This window comes from Sycon ciliatum, chromosome 2, assembly GCF_964019385.1.
Source record: "Sycon ciliatum chromosome 2, ocSycCili1.1, whole genome shotgun sequence".
Taxonomy (NCBI): Eukaryota; Metazoa; Porifera; class Calcarea; order Leucosolenida; family Sycettidae; genus Sycon; species Sycon ciliatum.
Window position 1 is genome coordinate 21,543,791 of NC_088644.1, and position 20,839 is coordinate 21,564,629.

General features: G+C 48.5%; 2 protein-coding genes across 2 annotated transcripts; one reads left to right on the forward strand and one right to left on the reverse strand.

Moving 5' to 3' along the window:
• Window positions 1-1,420: 1,420 nt before the first annotated feature.
• Window positions 1,421-10,475, forward strand: LOC135809196 (ATP-binding cassette sub-family G member 5-like). The gene is made up of 12 exons (XM_065322484.1): window positions 1,421-2,920; window positions 3,140-3,407; window positions 3,757-3,869; window positions 4,532-4,651; window positions 4,932-5,067; window positions 5,914-6,053; window positions 6,318-6,447; window positions 6,822-7,059; window positions 7,590-7,789; window positions 8,405-8,543; window positions 8,912-9,100; window positions 9,504-10,475. The coding sequence occupies exons 1-12, from the start codon at window positions 1,892-1,894 to the stop codon at window positions 9,904-9,906; spliced, it is 3,105 nt and encodes a 1,034-aa protein (XP_065178556.1). The 5' UTR covers window positions 1,421-1,891; the 3' UTR covers window positions 9,907-10,475.
• A 106-nt stretch (window positions 10,476-10,581) lies between these two features.
• LOC135809197 (dual serine/threonine and tyrosine protein kinase-like) lies at window positions 10,582-19,438 on the reverse strand. Its single transcript, XM_065322485.1, has 7 exons — window positions 18,512-19,438; window positions 16,562-16,853; window positions 15,666-16,266; window positions 14,653-15,064; window positions 13,862-14,094; window positions 12,951-13,197; window positions 10,582-11,921 (listed from the first exon to the last, which is right to left on the reverse strand). The coding sequence occupies exons 1-7, from the start codon at window positions 19,265-19,267 to the stop codon at window positions 11,439-11,441; spliced, it is 3,024 nt and encodes a 1,007-aa protein (XP_065178557.1). The 5' UTR covers window positions 19,268-19,438; the 3' UTR covers window positions 10,582-11,438.
• Between the last annotated feature and the right edge of the window lie 1,401 nt (window positions 19,439-20,839).

Here is a 20,839-nt window from a genome sequence, read left to right on the forward strand (position 1 = left end):
ATCTCCCGATGAACAGGGACAGTGATACTTGGGTATACATGTACAATGCCGGAATGTCCTAGCAAGTCGAGATGGTTTAATATGTACCCTTGGTTCTTCTCACCTCCATGGCATGGGACTGAACATGGCTATTGTTTAGGCCAGTACTAGTTGACCTAGAGTTGAACTTGGGATATTTTCACGGTTCGTGTCAGACTCGGCTAGAGGCCGGAGTTTTCCGGATCCGTAGGAACGCCACCACCCTTCAAGGATCAAGGCGCAGATGCAGCTCAGGCCTAAAGCGGTACTTGGGACTGGGAACAGTTTATTCCCAACGCCAAGAATTGTGTGAAGCAATGAAGCAAGAACTAAAAGACAACTAGGCCTTTGCGGATAATGCCGGCAGAAAAATTGGCAGAATTCGGTACTTTTTCTGGTAAGTTTCATGCATGTTTGGTGTGTGGATAAAGAAATGGAGCAGAATTCGAGGAATTGCCAGCCATAAGGTTTGTATGGTTCTGCCAATTTCACTGCTTTTCGAGCAGAATCTGCCACCTTTTCGAGCATTATCCGCCAATGCCGAAAGACAACCCAAATTGGGCAATGAATAGAAGACTAAAAAAAGTGGAAGATTGAATACAGAAGCTTGTCAAAAGCCGCTGTTGTGCTTTTACTTTTTAGTAACATTTTTACCTAGAGTTTTACTGCTCCTTGACGGCTGTTGAACTTGACGCAGACCTTCATCGACTTGTAACTGCATTACTAGCCATTACCGGGCATTAGTGCATTACTTAGTGTAGAGTGGAGTCTGACTGTAGACAGAATGACCTACCGTGGCGCCGCTGTGCTGTGATGAGACTACCACAGTGCACTGGCACCCACTGCATGCCACTGCACTGGCACACGAGGTCTACCGTCTAGGTCCAAGGTGGCAAGATCTACACCAATATGGTCATGGCTTCGTTATACCTTGTAATGTGTGACATGTGTCCATCTCTCCAGTTCAGTGCAGTCACAGTGCTAGTGACTGTACAACGACCGTGGCATGATGACGGTAGTGGTGACGGTAGTGGTGACAGACAATACCGACTGCATAGCCCATGATGGGTGACAGACACCCGCATCATGATATCAGTGCTAAAGTATATTTAGTGAGCAATTCTGGGGAATCCGAGAAATCCAGGGAAGCCGCGTCTCACACCGTTTCAATCACTCAGCGTTGTCACATCGTCAGTGTCATTGCCGCTGCTAGCTCAGTGCTCACATGCGAGGCACCTTCCCAGGCTGAGATAACACATAGCAACCTCTCTGAGCTCCGGTTCAGCCTACTACAGAAACCACCCGACAGCAACTCCAACATACCCGTAGCGTTTAGTGACTTCTTTAGTTCATTCAAAAATTTCCACAGAATCCATGATCAACTACGTATGCATGTAGTTGGAGTTCCCTGGCTTCAAAAAAGAAGGCAGTCTTCCAGACCGCACTGCATCAGCCTCACGCTCTGTGGCAGGTGCGGCTACCTGAGCTGTGCAGCGGTCTGTGCTATATTTACCCGCCGTCACGGGGCATGCCAAGTCTAACACTAATCCATCCGATCCAGGCAGACGATGGACCATGAGAATACCCTGTTCCTAGTAAGCTAGTGTGAGTATCTGAACGGCTAACGATGGTCGGCCCACTGGGAACCACGGGCATTCTACATTCTAAGCAGCTTCCCTCTTTCAACCATCCAATTATTTGCTACTCGCGAGGAAATCAACCATGGATTTGGTGAAATAGCAGGCTGTTGCACGTTGGTGGATTCAGTCGACATTACAATTTGTAGGTTTCGCTGCTGCCAGTCCATCAAGGAGACGTGGGCAAGGAAGAGGTGTTGCAGTTTGATCCGGAACGAACCACCATCGTCGTCGTCATGGATTATCCAGGTCATCGCCCTCGCACGGGCGGACCGGATACTCGCGGCACCTCGAACGTCGCTCAAATGGCCAAGCTGGCCCGCGCGAGAAAAGCCAGAGGCGGTTTGGTGTCTGCAAGCGCATCTGCTCTCGGTGGCCGCAGTCCGCGTGGCACAGGACGAGCTGAGCTGCAGCACGATAGCCAAGAAGGCACGTCAAGTAGTTCTTCCACACAGAGTCGCTTGTCCAAGCACACGACAGATAGCCACATCGACAGGGTAAGGAGCGCCGAGCGCCGCAGACGAGTGTCCTTCCCGCAGGTCGAGGAAGATGACCAGTTGGAGAGCAGGGACAATAGTGTCACTGAGGATCCCTTTGAATGGGGTACAGAACTTAGACCACCGAGCGACAGCAGTCGACGAGTATCGTTTGATAGCACTGTCAGTCGAGAAGCAGATGAACATGTTATCAGTCCAAATCGCAGTCGTAGGGTGTCGTTCGACAGCAATGCACTGGCTGGAGGTATGGATGATCAAGTCAGTGTTTTCGCGGACACTGCCGGAATGGCAAAAGACGAGCACACATCAACCAGTTCAGTTGCAAATAGGGCACGAACACTCTCAGTTGACAGTAGCCGGGGACGGAGATTATCAGTTGACAGTGCTTTGCAGAGACCAAGGTCCATTCTGAAGACGAGCGATGTTTCAATTCCCGAAGTCATACAGACTGCCCTGTGTGAGGAGGATTCGGATGCTGAGACCGGCCATCACATTACCCAGCATGGCGCAGATTGCAATTCCTCGAGCAGCGGCGCTCCATCACAGCATGAACAAACCTCTGCATGGCAGGAACAGGGACGGCCAGCGTACTCGCGTTCTAACACGGCCGAAGATCGATACGGCCCGCCGCCGAAGCCGCTCAGTCGACTGCCGGTTGTTGCGATTGACCGGCGGTTACCAGCACCTACGCTGCAACAACAAATGAGAGGTACGCGTCGTCGAGCTACGGGCTCCACCAAGCAGAAAGGTGCCGGAAGTACGTGGCAGGTAAGAAGGACTAGAGTATAGTGAAGGGTTTTCACCAGTGGAACTGATGGTGAGTGATGGCGGCATTACCTACACTGATGCTGGTCGGGTGTACCAGTATGTGGTGTTGATGGTTTGTGGGTATGTGCGGTGTTGGTATGTTACTTTGGGTGGTACAATGCAGTACAAGACTAGTGCTCTATCAAATTCTGTTGCTACATGTGGTGTGCTGTTCACCAGGTGGAAGACTTCGTCATGCAACCAACGACAATCGACTTCAAGCGTGTCTACTATTCGCCGGAGCAGAGAGCAGTGAAATCACGCCTGACGGATGCACTTCACAGATTGAGATGCAGAGCCACTACGGACGGTGGGCCGGATCATACACCCTCGGCATGTGTTGAAGAAGGTACCCCTACCACAGGCTCATCAGATGGCCAGTACATCCTGAAGAACCTGACCTTCCGCATCAATCCAGGCAGTCTGGTGGCTGTGATGGGCCCATCCGGTAAGCATAGTGATAATATAATGATAGCACCGGTGATGGGATTTCGGTATAGCACGCAGCACTTGGAAAAGTACTCCTGCGTGTCACTTAACCTTACCATAATTATTAAAGTTGGGAAGGTAGTTTTACGTTTAAAAGTGCTCGTTCAACTGACTAGAGCATACCATATCGAAACTAGCTCTACATGTATCCCCGCACCAGTTGTCGTGAGAAAGGAGACCGTTAGTATAAGTTATTCATTACTTTGAGAGAGTTGAAAACTACTACTAATCTGATCGTGGTTTCCAGAGTTTGTAGCCATTCGGTGCTGGATATGTTTGCTTGCACTACATGCATGCTGATTGTGTAGGCAGTGGAAAGACGTCCCTGTTGGATGTGATTGCAAAGCGCTACACAGGGCAAGTCGAGGGTGCCGTGTTCTTCAACGGGACGCGGCGCACAATGAAAGACGTGAAAGAGCATGTGAGTTGCTGCTATTCACTCACTTGCATGCACACATGGCATGATGCATACACAGTACACACACACACACACACACACACACACACACACACACACACACACACACACACACACACACACACACACACACACACACACACACACACACACACACACACACACACACATACATCTACACACAAGCACACACACAAGCATGCATACACACACACACATGCATGCACATGCACACACACACACACGCACACACACACACACACACACACACACACACACACACACACACACACACACACACACACATACACACAGATTTGCAACGTGATGCATGCATGGGGAAAACAAGCACTCTACAATAGCTGTTGTTGTTTGCACTGCATGTGAAACACACTGTATGCTACAGTGTGAGAGGTCACACTTTGCAGTCTCCCACTAACTGTTTCATTTCACACATGGAACTGCATGTGTGTTTACACCCTGCGTTAGAAAATCGATAACTTCTTGTGGTCAACGCTACATTGTATACATGTGCATGTGCGGTTAGCGCTCTGTCTGAGTGGCATAGGACCAGACAATCAACCACACAGACCAGAATACTATGCCCAGGCTGGGGAAGGCAAGGCATCATTCACGTTAATGTTGTCATGCACTTTGTTTCACAGGTCGGGTATGTGCTGCAAAATGACAGTTTGCTGCCGGCGCTGACTGTGATGGAGACACTAGTGTTCATGGGCAAGCTCAGCCTGCCACCATCCATTGCTGACAGCGAGCTACGCAAGAAGGTAGGGGAAGGTGTGCATGTGCTGCAGGATCATGTCCCTGTTATCAGCATTACTTGATACCGGCTGGTTCATCAAAAGATGTTTGCCACTGAGCCCTTGTCGTCTTGCATCGACAAAGGTGAAGCCAATCATTATTGTGAAATAGTACACGTGCAGGGTCGTGTTGGGCATGCTGGTTCAACTTGGCTGTGCACACTAAGGGCATGCTGGTCTAACTTGGCTGTGCACATGTAGATAAGCAGGCAACAAGCACTGCATGAACTATGAATACCCACTGCAGGCAAGTGACATCATCAAGGAGCTTGGTCTGAGCAAGGTGGCCAACTCACAAGTTGGTGACGGCGAGGCGATCCGAGGACTGTCGGGCGGTGAGAGGCGGCGCGTCAGCATTGGTGTACAGCTCCTGGTTGCTCCTGGTAAGCTAATGTTGACTGCAGTGTACCCAGTGATGGTTTCTGGCAGTACCCTCTCTCCCTCTCTATTCGGTTTTGTTTAACATGTACAGTACATGTATCCTTATCAAGTGCACACTCCAAAGACACAAGCCTTTTTCACAATGTCAAAATGTCTATTACCGATTTCAGGCCCGACGGAATCGGTCCGCTTGGCCAGGTTATCACTGGACCAACGTTTCGGCTATCAACACGTGTTTACTACTGTGGAGGGCATGTGTATCCACCATATCGATATACAAACTGTATGAACACCATATCGATATACAAACTGTATGAACACCATATCGATATACAAACTGTATGAACACCATATCGATATACAAACTGTATGAACACCATATCGATATACAAACTGTATGAACACCATATCGATATACAAACTGTATGAACACCATATCAATATACAAAACTGTATGAACACCATATCGATATACAAACTGTATGAACACCATATCGATATACAAAACTGTATGAACACCATATCGATATACAAACTGTATGAACACCATTATCGATATACAAACTGTATGAACACCATATCGATATACAAACTGTATGAACACCATATCGATATACAAACTGTATGAACACCATTATCGATATACAAACTGTATGAACACCATATCGATATACAAACTGTATGAAAGGCCACAATACTACCGGACCAATCAAAAACTGCTTCCGGCAATCCTGGATTTTAAGCCAAGACTGAATGTTTATCTTGTTTGGCGCCTACATGTAATTCATCGTCACAACCAATCGGTGTGTCCACCGGTTTCTGCATTTTCTACTCTCTTGGCGTGATAGGTATAATCTTACTTGATGAGCCTACAACTGGTCTGGATTCTTTCAATGCTAACCAATTGCTGAGAACGCTGACTAAGCTAACACGCAAACAGCATCTGATCATGGTTACTATACATCAGCCAAAGTCTGACCTTTTCCGGGTAAGAGATGACCACTAACGTAAGACCGTGTACGCCATTGAACGCTAACTTGAGGGGTTGTGGTGGAAGAAGAACATAGAGCAAGGTTCTTTTCCATCTGCATGTTGCCCTGGCAACCTTTCTACCCAATTCATGTTGTGATGCATATTCTGCCATTTTAATTCGCCCTGGTCCAGCGGACATAGCAATTGGCTATAATCAGTCTGGGAATTAGGGAGCCTTCCAAAGTTTGATGTATGCATGTGTTATATCTGAAATTCACAGATGTTCAATGATGTCATCCTCATGAACTCTGGTGAACTCATCTGGGCAGGACCATCACAGTCAATGCTGATGCATTTTGATCAGATCGGCTTCCCCTGCCCGTCAGACGCTAACCCCCTGCAGTACTTTGGTAAGCAACTCTGCGTTGCATGGCTATTGTGAAGTAGTTGTTGGATGCCGCAGCACAGGCAATGCGACACTATGTTAGTATATTGTCACCACAGCAGAGAACACGAGCACGTTATAACTAGACAGTGAGAATGTCCGGAAATGATGCATGATATACACATCATGTGCCCGCATCACAGCATCATAAAATTACACGTATTTGAATAGATGTAAACTGAAATGAGCACAGGGGCACAGCACTTGAAGAATGAATCAGAGCATCTTTCTTCTTCTAGTGTCATCCGCGGTGAACATAATTATAGTGTAGCCAAGTTATCTCATTGTGTTTAACCCCCTATTGTATTTTCGGCTCTTGCTGTACTACTATTGTCTCAGTTACACTCAGCAGCGTCAGTAACAGGACTGATGACGACCGGGAGGCAACAGAGGAGCGTGTGGTAACACTGAAGACGGCGTTCACGTCCAGTCAATTCCACCGGAACGTGTGCGAGGAGATCGGCTGGGATGCCACGCCTCTGAAGCGCCTCCGTGAGCGACAGATCTCAGGCCGTCTGGATATGGAAGACCCTTTTGACAGGCCATCAAACAGCTCAAAGCTTTTGACGCTTACAAGGTGAGTGCAGTTCGGAAAGGAAACTCCCAGAAATCAGTGGTTGAGAACCCTCCTTCAGGGTCTTTCGAAGAGGATGATACCGGGACTGAGGCTTGCAGACTCAGACCACTGGCTGAGTAAGGACTCGGTTACATGGGAACTGCTTTCAAAACAATGATTGACTAAGAAAACATGCCAGTTGAAAGGTTTACCAACACCATAGAACACCATTGGCTTTTTGAAGGAGTCACGGGGGAGATATTGGATGTCCCTCTCCCCACCCTGACACTATTCAAATCCAGTATGAGACCTTTCTTTTGACACATGATATAGGGCTGGGGGTACCACACAGTTACACTGTTCGCTTTCACAAACATGTCATTGCAAGTCCCTGTCTCTCCATTCATCCATTATTCTTAGGGGAAGCCTCTCACGGCGGCGGGGGGGGGGGGGGGGGGCTTTTGTCAGCATGTACATGTACATGTACATGTGTTGCAGGATTCCTTCCGGTCATACATGTAGCCACTTTCAATGTCTCTATCCCCATCCAGGCGAGCACTAACCAACACGCTCCGAAGCCGCAGTGCCGTCTTCACACGCACCTTCCAGCTGCCACTACTGGCTCTCTATCTGCTGCTCTTCTTTACAAGGCTCGGAAACGACCAGCAGTCAGTGCAGAATCGCAATGGGCTCATACTGGAGACACTGGTAGAGGTCACGCTGGCATCTGCTGTTGCAGCTATTTCACTGTGTAAGCAACAACACCAGGATTTGAAGAGTTCAGATGCAAAAACGCGACAAGTGCCAAATTTGAGAAATTCAAATGTTGAGCTCATTGTAATCCATAGGTCTAGAGACACCTTCAGGCAAAATTTCACATCCAAAATCGGATACTAGTGTGTCACGTTTTGCATCTAAGCTTTTCATTTGCTCTCGTATGGGAAGTGAGCACAAATAGGCCGCGGCGTGATTCTGAGTTCTGGACCTGCACAGTGCACGAGGAGTGAGCCGCACCTGTCTGTACTAGCAGTCACAGTGGTCACGCTGCATTGCAGTGTTGTAGCTAGCATGCTTGTAGGAACCATGACCATCACCTACAAATTGTGCATGACTGTATAGCAAGTACTAGTATGCTTACAATGGCCAGTGCGGGTTGGACCTAATGAAGGTGCCGAGTCCTATGGACGCGTTTACCAATGATTTCTTATTGGTAGATGGATGTACTGAGGATATCACATCACTTGTGTTGATACCAGGGAGTAGTAAAATACATGTATTTTACTACTCCCTGGTTGATACTGTTGTTGTGCACATTCTGAACTTACTGTGTTCATGTGTATGCCTCTGTATTTTTCTTTGCATGTAGGTCCTCCGTTGAGGGAGCGCTATCATCGTGAGACATACGAAGGAATGTACGGCGCAGGGCTGTTTCTCCTGTCCTATTTCCTGCACTCCATACCGTTCAGCATGGTCAGCAGCCTGCTCTGGACCATTGTCATGTACTTGTAAGTAGGTGCTCCGGGCTGCCGGGCTGCTGGTGTACTGGTGGTATTTTCGGTACCTGTGCTGTGCTGTGTATGTATGTGTATGCGGATGGTTTAACTGTGCTGTATGCATGAGGCATGTAACCACTATGATCTCTTACTTTAGTCTTAGGAGTGGACATTGGTGTTTTGCTACAAGTGCAATTATGTGCGATCCAGGAATCAAGGCTTGTATTGGACACATGTAGGCTGGCTTTGGCTATCTGCAAAGCCAGGAACAGGCTGCTTCGGATCACTAATTCAATCATTGCCATTGAATAGATACAGCATACATAGAATATATCCGTGCAAGATTTCTACTGTGTTGTTTCTTGGGGTTTTGTGTACAGTGGAGCTGGCCTGCAACTGTCCGATGGCTCTCCATTCTTCATCTATTGGATGGTTGTGTTTCTCTTACACTTGGTGGGAGAGTGTATAGCGGTGCTCATGTTGGGTATGGTCTCCAGTATACCGGTAGCCGACTCGGTCACCACATTCTTCATCATGGTCGGCATAGCGCTGGGAGGTGGTGTCTACAGGTAGGTCGGGTGGTGGGATGGTGGGATGGTGGGAGGGTGGGATGGTGGGATGCGAGTGGTTGCATGATCACATTGCTCATAGTATGCGTGAAGGGAGGCGGGTGGGTGGGGGAGAGAAGGGCAGTGGCCATTTTGCATCTTCTGTGTGCCTCGCGTGGGCAACTTACCATGACATAGCAGCTACTACCTGTAGCCATGCTCTCAGTAGCAGCTTCATACACTGCATACACTGCATACACTGCATACACTAGTACAATGTAACACTCCATGGCATCTGCTTCAAGGTGCTTCAAGTATCTGTCACAGTGTATGAGCATAGCATAATATTATACTCGGTAGGGACTCGTAAATATACGTGTGGCCAAGTTTGTCCTGCCTGGTATTGGTGTTTCCCCGTGTGCAGAGTTTCATCATCCGTTCCACAGTGGCTGGAGATCGTGTCCTACATCATCCCGTTCAAGTACAGCGGTGCGATTATGCAAGTGAACGAGATGAAAGGCCTGGTTCTGACCTGCGACGCTCCAGCAAGCAACATTACAGCCAGTAGCAGTGCTGTAGCTGCCGATGTGCTGAACGAGACCACCAGCACCATGGCCACCCTGATTAGCAGCAGTATGGCGTTGACCAATGAGAGTGACGCGGCGCCGGCATGCCAATGGCCGAATGGCGATGCAGTTTTGAACGCATCGCTACGGAACTGGCAGCTATCACTGGGCATCAACTTCGGTGCTTTGATCGGACTGCTTTTCACCTACTATGTCTTTGCGTTTGCAGTGTTCTCCTGCCGCAAGAAGGTATTGCATTGATTGTCACAGCTATCCTGCAGTGCACATGCAGAAATCCAGTTTACGGCGAAGTGCTGAACATTGCTACGTGTACAATGTAGTAAGACATGTGCCGGGTCATGAAGCCGGACACCTGACTGGATATATTCACGATTGACCGCGCATAGATTACGGTTTCAAACTCAGAGCCATGTATCACATGAGACATCTTTACTCCTGTACAGATGCATGACCATGATAATTTATTTCTTACTATCTGCACAAATCACAGTGAGTTCCAATTTTGAGCATGCTACATGCACCCGATGTGTTATGGATTCTTCAAAATAGTTTTTACTGCTACAGTGCTGGCAACTGAAATCCGACCCCCTGGGCGGCACACCGCGCCGCCCAGGGGGCCGGATTTCAGTTGCCAGCACTGTAGATAAAACATGCATGTACCGCCATTATTAGTGTCCTCTGATTTTCAAAATGTACAATGGTCTGATATATGGATTTTTCCATTCATGCATACTCATCTGTCCCACAGCGTCAGGACCTGACAGCATTCGCTCCGAGTGCCGTTGGGAGTACATCTCCATTCAGTTGCACTGTCACCGTGTTTGTTGCAAACACTTGATGGGTTTTCATCTTGATGCGCGGGGGGCTTGCTTGAGTCCTGTCCATTCTGACACTAGGAAGCTTTTAGTGCCAAAATGAATTACCGGTAATAACTTGCGACGTATTTGAGTGTCGAGAATAATGTAAGTCACAAAAAATATAAAAATTCAAATGATTCAAAATATATTCAAAAATGGACATGGAAAATAAGGAGTTGGCAAGTGGCCTACTTAACTTCTTAGTTTGAAATAGGAAATCCAATAAAATTGCGTTACAAAGTTCTAATCATCTGACCAAAGAACTTGAAACAAATTCTCTGTGGGGAAATGACTCTGAAATGTATGACAATAATCTGTACTGCGGCAAAGCGGACCGGGAAACCACACTGCATTCAAACAAATATTAACTAATTGCATCGTCAAGGGGAAACTTTTTAAATCGTGCAGCTTTTAAAAGAAGAAGTTTAGAAAGTTACATACCAGTTTTAACAGGGTCACATATGGATAAATATGCTATGATGACATGCATGTATTAAAGGTATGTGCTCAAAGTCATGCCTTTTTTTCGTGGACACCCTGACTCATAATCAAACCGAATTGTTGAAAATAATTTCTTCCCTAGCTACAAGACCTCCAGAACACCGAGGTCGAGATTTTCTTTAATAGGTCACAAAACCAGAGAAGTACCGTCGCATCATCTAAATTAACTGTGTCTTAGCTAGGCCATCCTAAATAAACTAGAATGGAATGGGCAAAATGGGTGGCCTACTGTCAGAACTGATCACTACTTTACAAAAAAAAAGATTCCAACTTTGTTTGAAAATGTAGACTAGTGGAGTGTCAATTTTGCCGAGTGTTCTGTGGAGACCATTGGACAGTCTTGTAGTACGCGTTCAAGCCGTGAGCTAGTGTTGGAGCAGCAGTGCAAAACTGCCCCGAGAGCAACCTTGATGTTCACCTCTTGGATGGGTTATGCCGAGGTTTACTCCCAGGTTTGGTCGGTGGAGGCGTGACGACTGGCGAAGGACCTCGCTGCAGCTGTTGCTCTTTAGCAGCTTCCATCATCCTGCTGATCCTCTCAGAGACGCTGCCAGGTAGGGGCCGCTGCTCCGTCTCACGGCTCCAGCAGTCACACATTAGCCTCCAGCAGCCATCCTCAAATACTTTGAGACGCTCTGGTCGCAGTCCACGACGTACTTCATGCCAAAGCTGATCCTTACTGTGACAGCGGTCATAGACTGCAGGCAGTTTGACCTGATTGCTGCAGATGTACCAGAAGAGAATGCCAAATGCATAGACGTCGATGGACGACGAGTAGGCTCCATCGAACAGCTCCGGTGCCATGTGAATCGGGGTGCCCACGAGTGACATTGTCATCATAGCTTCGGGCTTGCAGAAACCCAGATCGGTGATCTTGCCACGATTGTTTGCATCCAGCTGTGGCAGAAGTGTACACAATCATTACAATAAGTCGTTAGTACTCGTTACTGGTAAGTCAAGCTGTGGCCCTCAGTAATGCTTTTTAACAATCAAGTGCCTGTACACGTTCAATTAGGGCTCCTAAGTTAGTTTCGGAAGTCCCTGTTTTAAAAATAATACAAAAGTGCCGATATTTCAATGGTCAAAGGCTGAAATACCCGTTCAGTCCAGCGCTGATCTGCCGTTAGTACCCCACTGCAGGAAGTGCCCTCCCCCCCCCCCCCCCCCCCCCTCTGAATGCATCTCAAACAAGAAGAGGAAAATGCAACATGCTAGGATGTTGCCAGTTTGGGCCAGGCATGACACATGCAATGCAATGTATTTTCACAGAAACCTTCGCATATAGAATTAATATAAATGCCAGGTACTTATCCGAGCTCAGCACAAGTGCCTGCCGGAGAAAACCTACTTGCACGAAGGGGGCTTTAGCCCACAAATTCAGATCGTCAGGCAGCTCACTACAGTCCATTTCAAAACTATAGACGCGTACCTAGGCAAAAACCGTTATGCCAGCATCTATACCACATAAAATCTGTGATCACTTTGTGCATAAATTTTTCCAAATTGGGCGTCTGTTATCCAATCGTTTAGAAACTATAATTATAAGAGTAATTGTGGAGCGGACCTGAACAATATTCCGAAAACTATTCTCAAAAAGTTCCAGCCAAATTTGAAATATTTCAAAAACACTGCACGTCTATAGTTTTGAAATGGACTGTAATCCCACTTGGCCGGCCATACACCCCACCACAGTACATGCATACTGTCATGAGCCTCACTGGTGTTAGGAGTTAGTTTCACCATCCTATGGGACCACTATAATTTCTGTATAAATTTGGTTAGTGAAAGGGTTTGCTCCCCATACTGGAGCTCGCACTATTCCGCCGACTTGACTTGACACTTGCTGACTCACGACTGCCATCCAGAGCAAATTTGGTTATCTTGATTCAAGCCACACCTGCATACACTACAGTCATGGTAACTCACCAAAACATTTTTCAGTTTGATATCACGATGAATGAGGCCGCGCGCGTGCAGGAAGCGAATACCCTCAATGACGTCGCCGGCCACCTGCAGTCGCTCCACCCAGGACATGTGGTGCTTGATGCCAGAGTGCAGGTCCCGGTTCATCCGCTCCATGATCAGCAACACGGCCGGTGTGGCACCACTGCCGTACGTATAGTCTATAGTAACGCCGTGAAGAGTGACAATGCGGTCGTGAATCGGCAGAGTCCTGGGCACAAAGGAAATTGTCATCATGCATCACAATTACATGTACTCCATTGAATGTACAGTATTTACAGTATTTGCTAGACAACGGTGGGTCACATGAAAAGGATGGCATTGAAGGGTTGTGTTTTCCAAGAAAATGAAAAGAAAGAGGACGCAAACTGCCATTGGTTTGAGAGAAAGTTCAAATAGTGGAAGACCTAAGTCGAGATTGATATGCACTGTGTGTTGTATAGTCCGCCATTGTGTACAGACTACAGAGTGGGTGTCACTGTGTTCTGTGAGTTGGGTAGTCTACCGTGTACTTCGAAGTACACGGTAGTATCTAGCACTGATCCGACCAATACAGTGAATGGCTGGTTGGGTTGGACTGCCATCAGTTGGCTATGAGCCTAAGTGCGTAATAAAGATTCTACCTTGGTAGAACATTGCAGAACATTGCATGGCGTGCCAAGGGTGCCAAGCGTATGGATGCCTGGCCACTACCCTGGTGCAGCAGTGTCACAGTGGTGATAGCAAACTGATTATCACCTACCAAGAGATATCTCGGTGCTACATTCAGTGTAAGCGTCGCCAATGTAGTTTTTTCTTGAGCCTTGCTCTTTCAACAATACAAGTACAACATTGACGGCAAGACGTACATGGGCATGTACTGGTATCATGCTTACCACATGTAGTGGAACTCCATGGCCAGATCATTCCAGTGTTTCTCATCCGGTGGCACTACAGACTTTACGCAGACAGGCTGGTGACTGGCCCAGGTGTCGCTGGCATACACCACGCCGTACTGACCGCGTCCCAGCTCGTGGGTCATCTGTGGCATGCCGTGGTTGATGCGATCCACTAGCGCCGTGCTGTGAAGTGCAAGGCGGGCAATGCGAGGTGCAAACTGCTTGCGCAGCTGCAAAGCAACACACGGCAATGCACACCAGACATCAAGCAAATGCAGCAGGCGCAGATGCACATAATGACAAAAAGGCCAATGACAAAACACTGCAGGATGCTGCTAGTATGTTTCTTGCTCCTATGACCGTGCATCTCAAGTTTACTCATGGGAAGGGTTCACACCACGTAGCATGCACCCGTACTGGATATCCATTTTGAAGAGGTGCCCCGACGTCTATTGCCGAAAGAAGTACACGACGGGAACGTCTAAAATACTTGAAAATAGAGTGAACGTTCCACGGGCATGAACTCCGTAATAGGACCATTGGCCTGAACCGAGTTTGCTATTCCGAGTTCAAATTCCGACTGGTATTGCTAAATAAGCAAAAGAAGACAGGCTCTGCAGAAGTAAGTGTCCCCAGTAATCAGCCAGTATTATGTTGTTTGTGTTTTATGTACATGTAGTTCGTGCATGAGTCACTGTGCAAAACCGCTCCCTCTGGACCCTAACAGTTATTGCCTCAACCACCACTATTGCTTATGGGGAATACAATCATGCAGACATGGTGTTTACCTCGACTCTAGCCTCTCCAGTCTCTTGCAACCGTGCAGCGTGAGTCGACTCCAGCTCGTTCAAAGCCATCATAAAATGCTCGTGTGCACGGGTCACCTTCACCTTGAACTGCGAACAGATCGTCTTGGAAAGGCGAACGGAGCTCAGGTTTTCTACCTGCTTCTCCGCGACCGATCGTCTCCACGAAGCATCGACACAGACACCGGACTTCCAGGGCATCAGTCGTAGCGTGTCACGCAGACGCTCAAGCATGAGTCGGATGGTTGAATTTGTCACACGTTCGGAGAACTCCAGGTGATAGCAGGAGCTGAGCAGTTCCTGCAGCGCAATAGTGGTAGCATTGGTGGGGCCGGGCAGGTGATCTGGAGCTGCTGGAGATGGAACATCTCCATTGTTGTTAACTGATATCGACCTACAATCACATTCACAGGTGGGACACCGATGACGTCATGCCGGTTGTGCTCTGAAAAGTATGTACCAGTACTGTGGTTGTACTCCAGAAGCAATGAAAAGTGTGTGCTAAAGAAAAGTGTGTGCTACAAGAGGCTGTCCCTGTGAAGGACCACCAAAAACGGTATGCCGGCCCCGTTCCGAAGCACGTTTTGCTGGAGTCTGCCATAGCAGTACCCTTTTGTATGCGCTCTTACATGCAGTAGGGAGGACATATTGGTGCGACAAAACGTGTACTTGAAATACATAATAGTCAAGCCCTCGATCTCCGGACAGCTAGCTGCTTCGACCTTATAAGGTCTCGTTAGCAGAGCTCAGAGTCACTGGCCAAACCGATCGCAAGAATCAAAGTAAGAGTGCCCTAACTGAGATCCACATAGCGAGCTTTGCACAAGGGCAGACAACTTTGACGTGAACCGCGAGTATTAATCAAGTATACAATACATGCATGTCTTAGCCAAGCCCATACCTAATGTTTCATTGCACCACTAGGTTCTACCATGACATGCATGTCCATGTCATCCCCATCCCAACCTTCTCAGTGTTAACATGCCAGTACTTACAGATCATTGACGGACATGCCGTCCTCATCGAGAACTTTCTCCTCCAATGCGTTCACACAGCGCTGCAGCGTGCCCAGCAGGCTCTCCTTCATCATGTGTACAGATCCAGACATCTGGCTAGCAATGTTCGTCGTCAGTCGCTCAAAGACGAAGCCCTTTATCTGCTCGGCACACCGCCGCAATGTCTTGCTGTCCTTGACCACCAAGTCTTCGGGCAGAGACAGCTTCTGGAACTGGAAGATGGCTGCTTCCTCACTAACGATTGGCGTCAGGGTGCTTAGGATGAGCTCTACAGATTTGCGAAGCTCAGCTTGTTTGAGCGTGGCCAGATCCATCATTGCCGCAAAGAGCTCATGTTCCTTGCGCTTGACATAGAGAATGCGCCGCGGTGTCAGCAACACATCTCTCGACATCTCCATGGCCAGGTGGATAAAGGACGTCAGGCAGCTGAGATGAGAGCGACGCATCAGCGAGGCCGCGCACAGCACCCACTGATTCAGGTTGCTGGCCAGGAAGTTCGGATATATCTCCGGCAGCTCTCCGACATCTTCCAGAAAGCGATGGCAAGGCTGAAAGGACACGTCGGTGATATTCTGAATCTCTGTGACAAATACATCAAAAGAGAGGAGCAGGAAAGCAGACATGAACAACTAACGTCATGTCGCTGTATAAGAAGTCTGTGCAGTGATTCAAATCATCCAGTCTGTTACACATGTAGCTATGTTTATGACTAGCACTTGTGTGCCTACGTCATAGGTAGAACACAGTAATGAGCAAACTGCGCGACAACCACATGGCTTCTTTGCATGTAAGCTACATGCAGGTGATCACATATTACTCACTGTGCCATGTATGGTGATTGCATTAGCCTGAGAGTGCATGTAAGGCAAGCTTACTTGAGTCTGGCTCCAGGTCAGGCACATTGGGCAGGGGCGTGCTTGTCCAGGACAGGCGATCGCCAGGACTGCCGCCGAAGAAGCCGTATCTCATCAGAGCCTGCTCGTGCACCGTAGCCCCGACAGGTACTGCTGAAGCCGCCGCCGCTCCGCCACCAGGCTCTTCTCCGCTTTGACTAGTGTTGCTCTTGCGGCGAGCGTGTGGCGAGGTGGTCGTACTTTCGTTGCATCCGACAAACAGCACCGGGCTCTCCGGGTAGGCAAAGCGCAGGTATTGCAGCTGCTCTTCCTCCTACACATCACCACAGAACAAAGCAGGATCATGATATTACCACACTAACAAAGCAGGGTCATGATATTACCACACTAACAAAGCAGGGTCATGATATTACCACACTAACAAAGCAGGATCATGATATTACCACACTAACAAAGCAGGGTCATGATATTACCACACTAACCAAGCAGGATCATGATATTACCACACTAACAAAGCAGGGTCATGATATTACCACACTAACAAAGCAGGATCATGATATTACCACACCAACAAAGCAGGATCATGATATTACCACACCAACAAAGCAGGGTCATGATATTACCACACTAACTTTATTACAACAAACATGTAGGTATGCAGACAAGTGCACCCAGTGGCAAGTGGCAGTGTGCATATTGGTATTGCCAACAGCACAGAACCCCCAAGTCCAAGAGTGTGCAACTCCAGCTGTGGGGTCTGCCACAGTAGAACTTCACACCCCGCGACAAATCTGTACACATTATTTGCACCTTGTGCACGATAGATACAACCCTGCTTTGGCTCAACTCTCTGGTCTGGCACTGTTCGCCTTTCAAACGATGTCACATGATGTAAAGTTCTGCCATCGCAGCAGTGGATAGAGGTTGTTACTAGTACTCTTGGTAAAGCCATTAGTGCGGGACACCTTACTCAAACAACAGTAAGTAGAACGTCTGTTATCCGGACGCCTCGGGACCGAAGGGTGCCTGTATTTCACAGAGCGTTTCGTAGCTCAGAATTACGCTACATGTGTAATCATAATGAGTATGACATCATCATTCTCTTCAGTCGGCTACCCGGCACCATAATGTAGACTGATGCCATTCGCAAACATGCACACAGTCATGCAACATTGACTCCTGTTCTAACCCTGAAGAAACATAATCAGCCGGATCCGATGATGCACCGAACAACTAGATCTTATGCTGAAGTAGTTGGAAACACATCCTGCTACAGGGGAATATACCCACTATAGGGAGCATGTCCAATATAAGCAGAAGACCCACTACAGGGAACAGCCTCACTACAGGTAGTAGGCTCACTACAGGGAACAGACCCACTACAGGCAGCAAACCTACTACAGAGAACAGACACACCACAGGCAGCAAACCCACTACAGGGAATATACACACGACAGGCAGCAGACACACTACAGGGACCAGACCCACTACAGGCAGCAAACCAACTTCAGGGAACACACCCACGACAGACAACAAACCCACTACAGTGAATAGACACACGACAGGCAGCAGCCACACTACAGGGACCAGACCCACTACAGGCAGCAAATCCACTACAGGAAACAGACTCACTACAAGGAACAGACACACGACAGGCAGCAGGCGCACTACAGGGATCAGACCCACTACAGGCAGCAGACCCACTACAGGCAACAGACCCACTACAGAGACCAGACCCACTACGGGCAGCAGACCCACTACTGCCAATAAACTCACTACAGGGAACATACACACTACAGGGAACAGACACTCTACAAGCAGCAGACACACTACAGGCAGTAGGCCCACTATAGGGACCTATCATGTTACCGGGCCGACATGCATACAGGTGTGCACAGAAGATCGCCCGCTCATTTTCTACGCTAATAGTGTGTAAGGCCTGAATGGTGAATGCATGCATACATATCGCACCTCGTCCGAGATGGGCCGATTCAGATCCAGCGCGAACACGAAGAACGGCAGTATGCCTTTGGATGCTTGATCAATGGCCAGGTTGGCTTTGCTGGGTTGATGCGATGCACAGGAGACAACACGCACACCGTGTTCCAGGACTGGAGAAGGCAGGTTCACCTCAACGTAGACGCCAACCCCTTCGTTCGCTTTATATTCCAAGTTAGTGTGAGACAGAAGCGGGCCAAGGTCGGGCTTTTTACTGGCAGCGGATATCTTTCCTGTGCCTGCGGCTGTAGCACCCCTCGTACCATCCTTGCCAATATCCGACCCGCTGCTACTACTATTGTCAGGACTCATGTCATGCCCAAAGTCCACATCAGGCATCTCAAATTCAGCATCAATGTCGTCATCATCTCGATACAATTTGCGTGTCGAACGCCTCCTGCCGTAAACAACGTTCACGCCGCGCCAGCGCACACTTGTTGACGGTGCATCGGGCATCACCCGCTCGCCAACGATCAGATTGAGTGCAACCGAGCGCAAGTAGGCTCTGCCCAGCACAACAAGGCCTGGCTGTTTCTCAAAGACGCGACGTATGGCTGCCTCTTCTAGCAAGTCCAGCGCAGCCCGCTCCTGGATAGCGCGCCGATGTGGGAAGGTCTCCAAACGCTCGAAGACGCTTGTTGTATCATCAAACACTTGTCGGACGAGGCTGGCTTGGTCCCTGAACGCCGCCAGCTCGACGAGCAGGTCCGTAATCCGCGAGCTGGTCATTATTGCCGCTCTCCCTGCGCCACCTTCACGCTCGCTGCGACATGAGAAATAGGGAGGATGGAGAGACAGTCACACAGCGATATTACGACAGTCACGCCTATTGATAAAAGAACAATTGTTCAGCAAGAACGCCGTTGCAAACATGAAACAAGCAGCCCAGGGCCAGAGCAACGCTAGTCCTGTACTGATCTGTAGTCTGTAGGTAGATGAGATAGGGAAAGAAGTCACAGGAGGTGACCAGGTGACCATCCGTCGGAATCTTGCACATAAAAACGCGGTTATGAGCAACACGATCACACTCGATCGACCTCGGGCCTCGCGTTGAAAGATTTTTTAGCCGCCGCACGCACTTTGAGCTCGAATCCGCGTTGGCCGAGCGCACCTGTCGCAGATTACACTGATGATGTACACTGATGTATTTTGACCATCAGCTAAAATTCAGCCAGCATATCCGAACTGTTGTAGTCCGAGCAACGCAGAGACTTGGAGCCTTGCGCAAGGCATTTCACTTGCTGACTATTCCTGCCCGGCTTCGAGCCTACAAAGCCTTTGTCCGGCCGGTTATGGAGTACTGCCCAATCGTCTGGATGGGGGCAGCTTCTTCCCACTTGAATCGGCTGGACTGGGTGCAGGAGCGAGCCATCAAGGCAATACATCCGCAATGCTGGCTTCCTAGCCTCATATAGTCCATCGGCCAAGTCTCAAAATCGAAAGTGGTGATGCACTGAGCTTCCAACTAAACGCGACCATACCCAGCACGTAGAGAATATATCAGAGAACACTATTCCGTTTGTTGGACGTGCCGAATTCAGTCCAGGGCGTCGATACGAAGCGTTCTTCGTCGCCGAGTTTTTTACTGTGCGCTCCATTTGAGAGTGCGCAGAGTTCTGATCGAGAGTTTTTTGAGCAGATTTTCAAATTTTTGAGGCTGTCAGCTGACAGCTGTCAACCCTAAATGGCACTTAGTATGTGACAGGCAATAGGTTTTGGTGCCTCCGTATGCCTCCAAATAAGTTCTATCTTCCTTCGTTTCACTTCGCTGCTTCGCCCACCACCTCAGGAGATGACAGCGTACCTGCACTAGTCAGCTCTCGCTAACCCTGTCTCTCTTTCTCCGTCTTAGCGCTCGTCATTCGTGTCCTTCTGCTGGGGCGAGCTTGATACTGTTGTGTCGTAGTTTTTAGGCAATAGTGGCTGTTGTTCGCGTGACGATCAGGATTTATGGAGAAAGACGACGACTCGCCAAGTTCCCATGCAGCCACAGACGGCGTAGCAATTCTTACCGCCAACCCTTCGAGCAACGGAACCGGCCTGAGTTGGAAATCGTGTCTGTGTAATTGTGCCACGATACGGATGAAACACACAGGCTCACATGTGACGAGATGAAGATAATCTCAACAGGCTGACGGAAATCCAACAGGCTCACGGGAACGCTGCAGTTATGGTCGGAGACGCGGAGTTATTTAGTCACTGGTAAATGTTGCATCGAGTGCTGTGTGCTCTAACACAATTGTAAAAATCATGAAAAAGCGAAAATAATGCAATGGTGGGGCTGAGTGGTGTTCTGTGGAG

Excerpts from the sequence above, each read along its gene's own strand:
- LOC135809197 (XM_065322485.1), bottom strand. The coding sequence starts at position 19,267 with ATGACCAGCTCGCGGATTACGGACCTGCTCGTCGAGCTGGCGGCGTTC. Across the intron at positions 15,065-15,665 it reads GGCATGTCCGTCAATGATCT|GTCGATATCAGTTAACAACA; the intron begins GTAAGTACTGGC and ends ATGTGATTGTAG. Across the intron at positions 13,198-13,861 it reads ATGGAGTTCCACTACATGTG|GACTCTGCCGATTCACGACC; the intron begins GTAAGCATGATA and ends CTTTGTGCCCAG.
- LOC135809196 (XM_065322484.1), top strand. The coding sequence starts at position 1,892 with ATGGATTATCCAGGTCATCGCCCTCGCACGGGCGGACCGGATACTCGC. Across the intron at positions 3,408-3,756 it reads GGCTGTGATGGGCCCATCCG|GCAGTGGAAAGACGTCCCTG; the intron begins GTAAGCATAGTG and ends CTGATTGTGTAG. Across the intron at positions 6,054-6,317 it reads CAAAGTCTGACCTTTTCCGG|ATGTTCAATGATGTCATCCT; the intron begins GTAAGAGATGAC and ends TGAAATTCACAG.